A 12,881-nucleotide genomic window follows, 5' to 3' on the forward strand; every position below is an offset into this window, starting at 1 on the left:
GCATAAATTATATTAAATCCTTATTCTTTAATAATTATTTCAAATCTTTTTATAAAATATATTAGCTTATATCTTATTTCCCTTTTCGATAAAAAACTTTAGTTTTTTTTCAATATCTTATATTATAATATATAGAACTTCATACTTTCAGTAAAAAAAACTTATATTTTGAATTCTATTATAAAATATATTAATAAATAAATAATTTTTTTTATAAAAATTAATATCTTATTTATCATTATTATTATTATAATTTTTTGAGATTTTTAATTTTTTTATTTCAAAATATTATATAAGTTTATTTCAATTATCTCAATTTTGAATTTCAAATTTATAATATCGCTTTTTCAATTTTTAATTCAATTTTCTATATAAATAATAAAAGTGTGCACATAGTAGGGTCGTGCACGTAGCAGGGATATCGGTTACGCAAGCAAAAATGGGTATGAATGAGTATGCTCATTGGATTTCGATTCTCGAATGTTTGATCGGCGCAATTAATGAAGTCTGCTAAAGATGGCGAAGATGGCAAAATCAAAAGAAATCTTGCTGGGTATGGACCCTTAATTATACCTATCTATGAAGAAGATCTTTTCGTGGGTACTGTGCCATTTAGTTCCTCGACTCCGTAACTGGGGAGCAGGAGGGGGAATGAGTACGGAGAGTTTGATATAGAGGACATATATTTGTAATGCTTGTACTGCTTATAACTTTGGAGGTAAGGAGGAAAATATCACAGGATTTTGATCGAGTCAATACTTGGTCAAGCAACTGTACTTGCTCGTACCCAGTATTGATAATAAGTTAGACTTCATTTTGACGGTGTTTCTGTTATCGTTGTTATCGTCGATAGTCGCAAAGCTAGCACGCTCGCTCGCTCGCACATTAGATAAGATGAAAATGGCACGGCCCTCAAGGGAAAACTCTTTTTCTTTTGTAAGTCTTACTTTGTATGATGGATTACAAAACTTCAATAAAATGTACCCTCATAACCCTGCTAAACCATTCATTTTGTTTTGCTTGCTATATGTTCAATAAGTCTAATGACAACAAACACCCTCCTTTCTATAATGATTGCAAGTATCAATCATCACCAAAGCAGAGAATAAGAAGAAGGGATTGAGACAAATATCGCGGACATAAAATCATTGGCTTGCCATTCGCCAAGGGTCTCTAGATTGTATCTACTGCATTACATGTTGTCACCTCTCTACTCTCCACCAAGCACCATACCATTCAAGCTACAATGAAAGCATTCGGGTCTCTCACACGCAAGTGCTTGTGCTGATGATTTACTGTCAATCCTGTTTAGCAATCGTGCTGCATTTCTCTATCAATACGCGTATTCATGAAGAGCCCTACAAATTTTAAATGTCGGTAGAGATCCTCTTTGGAATCTCAATTTTATGTTTAGCCATCAACAATAACGTGTACATTATGAGCTATGCCAAAATGTTCACCCAGAGGCGGGTTGTCTTTCATTTCGAACAGGGCCATGCAATGTAGTGCTGGCCTCATTCAAATGTCTCCTACGTGGATATGCAGAATATCAAAAAAGGGGCGAGGCCAGATCGAGTTGCGAAACGGTTGGATTGCAACGTCTACCGAATTTAGACGACATATTGAGAGAAAAATTTCATGCACTGCTTTTAATAAAGAGGCTCGATAGAATGACAGATTATCAAGTCTTATAACTTGTCACTCTGTTGTGCTCCAAGCAGGGCTATAGATTTCCATCATTTGTTCGCCCTCGTACCACTACCAATCGTCATTGTTACTCTAGGCCATCTTGCCTCTCTGAATTTCCCATCTCCGCCCCTGCTTTATCAAGGTACAAGGTCCTCCATGGGCACATCATTCATCAAAGTAAGAATTTATATTCAGGATCAAAAAGGATCGTGATTCAACGCCAGTAAATGTGGTAACTACTGGGAAAGGGAGAATCTGCTTGTTTGCTGATTTAAGATGTTTATAAAACGTCTATATGGTCGAAATACTTTTTTTTGGCTGGTGGTAATAGCATTGTGTGCAAACGCGACCACTCAATTTGAAAAAGTCATGGTATCCTGGCCGATGTCAGAAGGATACTCATATGGTCAGCCCTGGTCATCATCATCTATATTTCAACTCAATTAGAAATGAGAAAATCTGTTCGCAAGGATATGTGTACTTTATCCAATACCTAGAATAATTATTTGGGTTCTCTGAATTGTTTTCTCTATACACTTTCTTGGAAAGCATTAAGTAGCACGGTACATTGATATCTGCCTAAGGCAGACAAAAGTTTGACACAGTCTTGAGGAAATGTGCATCCCACTCTCAGCAAATTCTACATCCATGATATACCTGATCATACATGCATCTTGCTTTATTAGAGCCTGCAGACTCCACTTCTCCACGAACCTTCAATCACCCACAGGCTATCCGCATATCCGATCACATGTATTTTACAACACAAGTCTTATAAATATTCAATAATTGTGCTCACGAGTCAACTCTTTTTTATCTTCCTCAATACTTTCATCATGGGAGACGACAAATATAATAGAAATGCCTTAGTCAATCGGACATTACCTCAGATGCAGCTAGCCAACGGTTTGAGCAACTCAGCACCTCCCTCAACTGATTCTGAAAAGAGTTCATCAGGGTTGAATCCTGCTATCAATAGATTTGCGGTTAAGGGAAATGCGATCTGTATTACACCCCTCCCAATTATCATTGACAACACTTATATAAAGATCCAATTTAGTCACAGGAGGAGCAGGCACTCTAGCTTTACAAGGAGCTCGTGCCCTTCTCGAACACGGTCTTAGTGGATTAGCTTTATATGATATCAATCCAAAAGACGATCATCCGGGCATATCCGCCTTGAGGGCAGATTTTCCTAGTGCCAAAATCCTATTGAAAAAAGTTGATGTCACAAATGTGGAAATTTTGAATCAAGCTATCGATGAGACAGCATCGACTCTCGGAAGTATTGATATATTGTGTTGCTACGCAGGTGTTGTGGGATGTGTGCATGCGCTCGATATCACTGTCGACGAGTGGAGACGCACTTTGGAGATCAATACGACTGGGGCATTTCTATGTGCACAAGCTGTTGCCAAGTATGTTTCTGTATTGAATTTAGGGCGGTAATACTAATTTTGTATTTAGAAGAATGGTTGATCAAAAAACTGGTGGTTCCATAGTGTTCATCGCATGTTTGTCTCCACAATTTCTGAATGGCCAATTAATGATTGAGTGTACACTAACAACAGTTTCTAGCGATATCTGGGCATACTGTTAATTATCCTCAACCTCAAATCGCTTACAATGTCTCCAAGTCTTCTTTGCTTCACATGAAATCATGTCTTGCAGCTGAGTGGTCTCGGTATGGCATCCGTACGAATACCATTTCTCCGGGTTACATGGATACTATTCTCAATGAAGGTGATGGATTAGAAGAGGCAAGAAATATATGGACTTCGAGAAATCCAATGGGTAGGATGGGAAACCCAGAGGAATTGAGTGGAGCTTTGATACTATTGTGTAGTGGAGCGGGAAGTTATATTACTGGAGCTGATCTGATTGTCGATGGTGAGTTTGATGGTCATGATAGCACAACTGTGGAACGTATACTGATCGATTAATAGGAGGTCAAACTATCTTTTGATCAATAGAAAGGATGCTGCAAGGATACACTGAGATGGAAGTGTAGCAGCATGGCCTTCACCAACTATGTCATTGAGAATTCTATCAGATTATAGGATACCATGTTATCATCTTATATCCTCCGAGAACTAAATTGTTCGATGTAGGTTATTTCCTGAAGTAAAGTCGATGCCCTGCGCGATCTCCCTCTTCGAGCGTGTTTCTAGTTTCAAAATTGCAACTTGAGGTTGATCCAGCAGTCTTTTTGTTTCCTTGATATTTGGATTTATGTTGAAATTGAATTGATATTACCTTATGAAGATGTGTTTGGGATCCCTTGGCAAATGGATTCCGGAAGAATTGCTCTGGGTTTCAATGTCGATAGGAGCATTGAAGATTAGGTTGAGGTGTGTGGGAACCTGGAATATTCGGCCATCCATTCCTGATTCAATTATTATGGTGTAAGATGCCTAAAAATGAATGAAAAAGGAAGACAGTGCTTCACTCAAGTTATTTGATATATAATCATTGATTAGGGTTAGTAATGAAACTGCGAAGACCGTTGTCCTGGTGTGGACAGAAAGAATGTTCTATGACGACAACATTTCTTTTCCCGCCCAAGAAAACTGGCATAAACCACACCGTGGCATCATATAAAAGGGAATCATTTTGGTATTTCCTATCTTGGCAAGGATGAAGCTTCGTTTCCAAATTTTCTAGTCTTTGGGTCGTCACCATCATGCGATGGCCCAATATCTCTTCCATCCCCGTTAAAATCATTGATCTTCATCAATCTGTGGACTCGATTGACGCACCAATACCTTCTCCCTGGGAAACACACGGGAGTCGAAAGTAGTCTCCATCCACCGACAAAATTTGTGGTTGCCATCATTCGCGAAGAATTGTACGTTCTTGGGAATCATCATGGGATGTTCTTGGTATTGGAAGAGACTCTATCGTAAACCTGGAATCGATAGAATGAGGTGATTTAAGTTTTTTTTTGACCTTGGAAAATTGGCAGATACATAAAATGTACACGGCGATCATGAAAATCTTGCCGTAGTCTCCTCCCTTCGAAGCTTTTCAGATTTCGAGCGCAAAATCGAAAGACGAATGGCAAAGCGAAAACCCGAAACAGAGAAGACAACCCGAGGACAATCCATAAGGATACGCGAAGGGAACAATATTGAATTGTTCGGTCTACGAGATTCATGAAGGAAGCAGCCTACAGAAAGACTTCTGTAAATATTTGAGGTCTTCTTGAGTCTGCCCTTTTCCCCTTGACACTATCAGTCAAGCACTAGCAGACAAATTTCTGAGACGACGACTAAATCCAAGTAAGCCGGTATATTGAATATCACACTATTCTTCGGCACTTATTCCATGTTGGCCACCTTCTCCATCACCAGTATGAGCCTCGAGGTCAGAGCCTACTGTATATATATCTATTGACCTGTCAGTTTCACCACGAAGCTATAAGCCGCGAGACGAAAGTCATTCGCAGATGCGTAAACAGCTCAATCAAAAATCAACAGCTGTATTATATTATGAAACGTACACCATGATTGTTTGATGGCCCTCGTTATAAGTTGTCTGAAGTTCTGCTTACTGCTTACATAATGCGGGGTAATGCTTGCTAACTTAACACCTGCTCTTCGTTTTCAACAATACATGCGAAATAATTCAGGATACACATACTGAGCTTAACAAATTGAGCAACTGAGTTGAATATGGAGAGCAATCATGACGCGAAAAAGGAACTTTCAGAGAGTTTGAGGTCGATTTTACAAGCGGCGTCAATGTCGGTGTTCCAGGTGTCTCCGCTGCGATCGCCACGTCTAAAGGGACTATATGGCAGGATTTTGCTGGTTTTGCGGTCTTGGAAAAGAATATACGAATCGATGACTCGACTTTATTTGGGATCGGAAGTATCACCAAAGTATTCGTGGCGGTTGTCATCCTTCAACTCATCGAAGAAAGTCAACTCAATGTGTCGGACAAGATCAGTGATCATTTAGACCAGGCCGATTTAGCTGGCATGGGTAATGCTAATAATGCAACAATTGGCGGTTTACTAAGTCATACTGCTGGTATCAAAAGTTGGGAAGATGATTTGGACTGGATCACTGAAGCGAGAGGCAAAAAATTGGACTCGAAAGCAATTTGGGGCAAGAAAGATACTTTAAAGTATATTAGACGGCCATCCAGGCTTGAAACTGGTCGTTTCTCTTATTCCAACACAAATTACACTCTTTTGGGTTTGATCGTCGAGAAAATCACCGGTCACTCAGCCGAAAGCGAAATCCGTCGGAGGATACTCGATCCTCTGAATTTGATAAACACATTTCTGGAAGGGTTCGAAGACGGGGAATCACGGAAAGAGAATGTACCACATCGATATCACTTTGCTATAGATATGTTTCGCAAAACTGCAGGAGTCTGTCCAAGTTTCTCCGAGCATAAGTGGAAGGATGTAGATCTTGTTAATGCAAGTGAGTCAAATCTATCAGGAGAATGAGTCGCCGGTGGGATGATCTCCTCAACCCGTGACCTTCTCAAATTTGCGATCTCTCTCCGGGATGGAAAGTTGCTTAGTCCCTCATCTATGGATCTTCTCACAGCATGGCAACCGGCCTCATAATCAATGGAAATTGGCCATGGAATCTTTAGATCCGGAAATCCTCGTACACAAGAGAATTGGCTTGGACACAATGGAAGCGTACTTGGATTTACAGGATCTCTTTGGTGGAAGGATGAAATTGATTGTGTTGTATGTGTCCTTGCAAATGTGGGAACTATGCATGCTGGAAAAGTTTCATCGAGTGCGCCACAAATTGCCTTCGAATCGAAGTTCCTGGAAGTAGCTGTTAAGTTGACTAACATTGCTGTGAAAGATGAATGATCATCAACTTAGGGAGAAGTACTAGCTCTAAAAATGTTGCGAAAGTCTTGAAATTTTCTGTCTGCTCCTAGAATTTAAAGTAAGTCAAGAACATTAACTCCGAAGCCCCTTCATGAATCACCCCAGGAGAGAAGCAGACTCATGCTAGAGCTTTTTGTGAAAACGCATATTGGTAAAGGTAGGGATCAAAATTTTAAGTTCACTATTTATGAGGACGTCTCGCTTGTCTTCATAGTGAAATGCAATCTCAATAATCAACGAAATCGATCCACTTCTTTCTCTCATCTCAAATTCCATATTTTCTATGAAGAATAGTGTGACTGTCAAAGTGACAGTATACGCAGGAATAAAAGTGGAAAGTGGAAGTTGTTACTTGGAAAGGTAGACAACCACCATGGAGTTGCACTCGACGATTTATACATATGAAGAATGAGCTTCAGCCGTGGAGCAATTTTTTATTCTACATGGCGAAGATCGAAAACCGCAAACGTCTTTAAAGAAATGGTTGGTTGTGGGTAATACAACTAAATTAGTATCAGGCATTTACCGTTGGTTTTAACGAATAAAATTGTATCTCCCAGATCTCGGCTCTCCAAGTGGAGCGGAAAGCAAGATCAAGGCAATCTGTCCACGTTATGGATTTCTACCTGCTCCACGATAAATCTTTCATCGAAGTATGTCAGTGTTGGGTTACAGCCGTAGAGCCGAGGTAGGCGGGATTGCCTGGCACACTAATATCCCCCGCCCCCCACTATCCCCGAAAATTATTGTTCTCCGGAGTAACATTCGTACCCACACGAGCCACACAAGACACGACTTACATTCCGAGCGCTTTCCAAGATTTTAGGTGGAGCGGAGCTAACACGTTGCAGAATCTAGACATGTTATCTTGATGAGCAAGGCGAGCACTTGTCGAATCAGCTACAATTCGTGGATCTTGTTATCTATTGATATAAACTTTGTTCAGGTAAGTACTAGGTACCACCTGCCTTGCTCGTTATTCATTCCACCATGAATATCTCTCGTACGCCTCGCATCGTACATCAATTTTATTGACGTACCCTCACATTCTATACTGTTATCTAAGACTTGGTCGAGCAAGAACTCATTATTATCCTTGCCTGATGTGATGTGAACCTTTTGCTCAATCGTTGAAAAAAGCTTTACACCTCCCCGTTAGAAATGGCTTAGAAAAAGCTTAGTTCCGAAGTTCTTGGAAATCTGTGCACTGCAACTGTTCAATTGCGAGCTCTATTTTACGGTAAGTTCGGATTCCGAAGCTTACAGATCATAGCTTATCTCGAATTCTCTCCATGCTCCGGCCATGACTTTAGTTTAATGGGTCATCTGAATATTCTCCCGCTTGCGTGCCCGGTACATTGATTGAAGATCCATAAAAGAATCGTCAGGTGGAACCATTTTATACATACTTTTTCCATGTTTCCAGTCGACGGCAAACCATTTTGATCGTCGGTTACTTCTCCGCACGAGGCAAACCCTTTCCGTGTTGAAGGAGAAGTGACGTTGTCCACGTATGTCCATACGCGCGTTTTAAAAATTCCCTGTTGAAGTCTCAATTTCTGTGCCTCGAATTGCCAACCATTTATTTGAGTATCATGTGTACACTAGGTTGTATGTTGCTTGTAAGTCGCAAGAATGGAACGGAATAATGACTGTGCCTCAGGCACAGTACCTGAGCAAAGTTGATTTACAATGGTGGAGCCCGGGGTGGAGCGCGGGGGAAGTTTTACACAAGAAGCTAGCGTAGTTGGGGAAACCCAGTTTGACTGCACGGGGTGCGGGGGGCAAGTTCCTAAAGAGAATAGTTTCCTTCCAAAGCTAACCAATTTCAATTCGTGCGCATAAAATTTCATATAAACTTCATTGTCTCTCATTGGTTCCGGCATGCATTACGGTTGAAGCATCATGTAGATAAATAAAGAAGCTACTGGGGGCGGGGCGGACCCAGGCGGTAGAGCTGTCTCATGCAGAAACCATTTTACCACCAATGAACGTCTTTCCGGATATGCAAAGATCAACAGGATATAATGTCCCGATTCCCCCAATGTACCCAGATATCTTTCCATATTCTGTATGATACCGAGCAATTAATTTTGCCAATCGACATTGTTCATACGTGATAGGAAAGCTCTACCGTGCTCTTTCCGCGTCTGAATTGAGGCTGCCGAGCTTCCGAGCCTCTGTTCATCTGTTGAGCTTTGGGAAAATACTTTGCAAAGACAAAACAACATTGCAAGAACCACATTCAGAATGGCGACGACCGGAGCCGATGTGCATGGGGAGAAGGGCGACGTTGAAAGCTTGAAGGCACATAACCTGGAACACGCCGAAGTCCTAGTCGATAAGGATCTTATGAACGATGCCTTCGAAGGAGAAAACCGAGAGCATGAGATGGGTATGTGGGAGGCTGCGAAACAACATCCCATGGCTTGCTTTTGGGCATTCACCTTTTGTTTCACCATTGTGAGTCCTCAACTGTTATGCCAATGTCTCGCAGCATCTCTTCTAATACAACTTAGGTAATGGAATCGTTCGATATGTTCTTGAATGGCAATTTTGTTGCACTAGCTTTTTTCCAGAAAACTTACGGTATCCAACAACCTGATGGATCATATGCTGTCCCAACAAAATGGCAAAGTGCACTCTTTCAGGCAGGTCAATGCGGTGCCTTCGTTGGTGTCTTTTTGGCTGGCCCTGTTACCAATCGGCTTGGCTACCGTTGGACTACAATTCTTGGCTTGATCATGATGAATGCCACGATTTTTATCTCCTTCTTCGTAAGTCGCATGCTTGTTTTCTCAATGTTTGCAGCAATGGGCTAATAACGAATACAATTTAGGCCGACTCTCTTGCTGTACTTACAATCGGTCAAGCTTTCGAAGGTGTCCCTTGGGGATTTTTTATCGCAAACGCTCCAGCATATGCAAGTGAAGTCGTCCCTCTTTCACTTCGAGGTGCATGTACTGCTACCCTGCAAATGTCTTGGTCCATTGGCAGCATCATCGTCGCCGCCGCCACTTATGGTTACAACAAAAAGGATAGCACATGGGCCTGGAGGGCACCTCTTGCGTTGCAATGGCTTTTCCCCGTAAGTTCTCTGTTCGAGATTCTGAAGATACAAAAGCTCATTTTTCCAGACTCCACTCTTGATTCTTATCTTTTTCGCCCCAGAGTCACCTTGGTGGCTGATACGACGAGGTCGCAAGGAAGAAGCTCTTCGATCCATTACGCGTCTTGGTAATAAATCCGAAGGGTATGCTGAAGGTCAAATTGCCATGATGGAGCGCACCGTTGAGATGGAAAAGAAAATAGGAGGCGACCCAACTCTTCTTGACCTCTTCAGAGGTACTGATTTGAGACGAACGATCATCACTTGCTTGATCTACGCATCACAGAACTTTGCCGGAAATCTTATTGCCAATCAAGCTACCTTTTTCTTCGAGCGTAAGTGGATAATCTTCTCTCTGGGATATGTGATCATGGTTAGCTAATTCTATTGATGTGTTCAGAAGCTGGAATCTCCACGGACTTCTCTTTCAAGCTTAATTTGATCAACTCATGCCTTCAATTGGTTGCCAATGTCTTTTCCTGGCCTCTTACTGCCAGATTCGGTCGTCGAACAATTTATCTTTGGGGTACAGCCACTAACGTCACTTTGCTCTTCCTTCTCGGTATCTGCGCCTCTATTCCACAGAATAACCAGACCAATTACGCTCAAGCATGTTTGGGAATAATTATTTCATTCGTCTTCGCTGGAAGTCTGGGTCCAATTTCATACAGCATTATTGCTGAAACATCCTCTGTCCGTCTTCGTGCCTTGAGCACTGGTGTTGGTCGTGCTGCATACTATGTTGCAGAAATTCCTATGATATATCTTGCCTCACAAATGCTCAACTCAACCGGATGGAATCTTGCAGGAAAGTGCGGTTTTGTATGGGGAAGCACCGCTGTTGTCTGTTGGGTCATGGCTTACTTCTTCCTCCCTGAGCTCAAAAATCGCTCTTACCGTGAAACCGACATTCTTTTCAACCGAAAGATTTCTGCAAGGAAATTCGAGTCGACTATCATTGATGTCAAGGATAACGATTAAGCTGATGTTTGTATAAGGTTAAATAATTAATATACCTTATAATTAGAAATGGGTGGGAATGGTAATTTGTGGCCTGCTCCCAAGTAAGTAGTCAAGTACTGTATTATAGACTATAGAAATTAGATAGAATATAGAAACACAATATAGAGCATATATTAATCTTAATCGAAAAGTTCTAGAATTATATCAATTTGAGCAAACTTCATTTTCTTTGCTCCAGATTCTTCCTAGAGCTCCGAATATTAGAACTCCACTACTTCACTGCGCATAAGCGTAAGCTTATCCTGATTAGTACCGGGATACACTTTCCTGTACTTAGTTGTCAGGTCATTTCGAGCATGCAAATTAATCTAATGTTTGAAGATCTTATGAATTTCTACCCTATCTATGTATAGGAGAAGTCTCTATCTCATATTTTCGCTAAAGCGGAAGTCTACTTTGCATGAAAACATCCTGCATTGCGCTCGCCGCTCAGTAATGTCCTCGTTATCAAGACCTTCACTCTCAAGCTTCGTTAAAAACCGACGAAATCTTCGCAATCTACATGTAGTGAGGCTTACTCAGTAGTGAAAGTACACCAGTAAACATCCTGGCAGTTCTCACCAAACGATCCCTTCAACCTGAGAGTTAGTATTGTGAAACGATAAGCATGGTGCACTATGACTCGAAACAAAGTCTACTTTATCTCTCAGCACTAATGCAAGGCATTTTAGTGAGTACGTAAAATATTACCGACATTTTCAGCCCTGTCGATTAATTACGTAGAGCCTCCTTATGTTTTATAGTATTACAGTAAGGGGTATTCCTGTAGAACTCACGACTAGCAATTGATATCCATCAATCAAGACGTTAAAGAGTGACCAAGGAGAGGTAAATGACTATGGCCACATGTAGCAGGAAAAGTTCAGATGGAGTCAAATACACAAGTATCTGAATCTTCTATTTTCGGTAATTTCCCTTAGATTTTCCTGTTTGAGTGTACTGGTTTATACATAAAAAGCTTTTCAAGATCTCCGATTAATTATGTTCTAGGCAGTAAGTTATAGTAAGCCGTATTCATAATAAATGCTTCCACGTTAGCAAATAATTTAAAAAAAGAAATTAAAAATTGAAGATCGCTTGCTTTTGTTTTCAAAGAAAGAAATAAGCGTCCTATTTCATTAAGCAATTATATACTTAGATCTTTAAAGCATATGAAAATATAAAGATTTTTAATTACTTCTTTTTCTAAAAACTAAAAAAATATATTAAATTATTAAAGTACTATTTTCACAAATGAAATACTAAGTATATTTTATGATATAAATTAATTTCCTTATTAATTGATAAGCTAATTATAAAGTTATTTTTATATATATTTAGTTTTAGCTTTAAATTTAAGATTATTATATTTTATTCTTAATATATTTAAACTAGAAAAACACAAAAAAGTGAGCATTCTAAAAACTTGAAATAAAGTCTTAGATTTATTATAAAATTGTGAATATAGCCCTACAATATTTCTATAAGATTTCTTTAATTAAAACAAGTCTAATCGAGTATATCATTGCCATTAGAGATTTGATAGTTATTCCCACAGGAATCCCTTAAGATTATAAAAATATTTGAAATATAAAAACCAAAGTCTTCAAAAGCAAAATATCAAGAGGTAATTAATATAATAATATCTGAACTTTTGAAAACAATCACTAAATTAATAATATATCAAAACAATCTACTTGAATAATTGAAAATAGAAATAAGAAAACTTTATAACACTTAAACTACTTATTATAATGCCAATAAGAGGGCATTGATATAGGCCTAAGGGATACTGAGAATTCTAAAAAAGAATATAGAAAAAGAAATATAGAAAGTATTAAAAAAACGAATTTCATAATTATATATCAATATTCTAAGATTAAAGATAATATTTATATGATATATTAATATGAATAGTTTTGTTACGGTCATGGACTAAAGGGCTCCATTAGGCACGTGATAGTAAGCCCTCGGGCCTATCATATGCCAAAGGGAGCCTGCATATATATATAAATTATAGAGTTTTTATAAGTTTAGAAGAATTAATAAAAAGTCTTTATACTATATTTCACTTAATTGATTTATTATTAATATCTATTCTAATAATTCTTTTTATTCTTTAATAAAATAATCTATTAATTAGTATTTATCGAAAAATTATCAATATTAATATAGTTTTTATAAGAAAAATGCCTAAAAATTATAATTCGTGTA

General features: G+C 39.1%; 4 protein-coding genes across 4 annotated transcripts; all 4 read left to right on the forward strand.

Moving 5' to 3' along the window:
- Nucleotides 1–2,525: 2,525 nt before the first annotated feature.
- On the forward strand, nt 2,526–3,655 carry EAE97_010693 (uncharacterized protein; the record flags this gene model as incomplete). The annotated part of the gene is made up of 5 exons (XM_038881208.1): nt 2,526–2,694; nt 2,750–3,107; nt 3,157–3,203; nt 3,268–3,579; nt 3,636–3,655. The coding sequence occupies 5 exons, from the start codon at nt 2,526–2,528 to the stop codon at nt 3,653–3,655; spliced, it is 906 nt and encodes a 301-aa protein (XP_038728069.1).
- Nucleotides 3,656–5,252: 1,597 nt separating this feature from the next.
- EAE97_010694 (uncharacterized protein) lies at nt 5,253–6,274 on the forward strand (the record flags this gene model as incomplete). The annotated part of the gene is made up of 3 exons (XM_038881209.1): nt 5,253–5,259; nt 5,391–6,125; nt 6,153–6,274. The coding sequence occupies 3 exons, from the start codon at nt 5,253–5,255 to the stop codon at nt 6,272–6,274; spliced, it is 864 nt and encodes a 287-aa protein (XP_038728070.1).
- Nucleotides 6,275–6,277: 3 nt separating this feature from the next.
- EAE97_010695 (uncharacterized protein) lies at nt 6,278–6,535 on the forward strand (the record flags this gene model as incomplete). Its single annotated transcript, XM_038881210.1, has 1 exon — nt 6,278–6,535. One exon carries the CDS (start codon nt 6,278–6,280, stop codon nt 6,533–6,535), a length of 258 nt encoding a protein of 85 aa, XP_038728071.1.
- Nucleotides 6,536–8,806: 2,271 nt separating this feature from the next.
- EAE97_010696 (uncharacterized protein) lies at nt 8,807–10,646 on the forward strand (the record flags this gene model as incomplete). Its single annotated transcript, XM_038881211.1, has 5 exons — nt 8,807–9,019; nt 9,076–9,333; nt 9,396–9,644; nt 9,694–10,000; nt 10,066–10,646. The coding sequence occupies 5 exons, from the start codon at nt 8,807–8,809 to the stop codon at nt 10,644–10,646; spliced, it is 1,608 nt and encodes a 535-aa protein (XP_038728072.1).
- Nucleotides 10,647–12,881: the final 2,235 nt, after the last annotated feature.

Source organism: Botrytis byssoidea (assembly GCF_014898295.1).
Source record: "Botrytis byssoidea strain MUCL 94 chromosome Unknown BBYS_029, whole genome shotgun sequence".
NCBI classification, from domain to species: domain Eukaryota; kingdom Fungi; phylum Ascomycota; class Leotiomycetes; order Helotiales; family Sclerotiniaceae; genus Botrytis; species Botrytis byssoidea.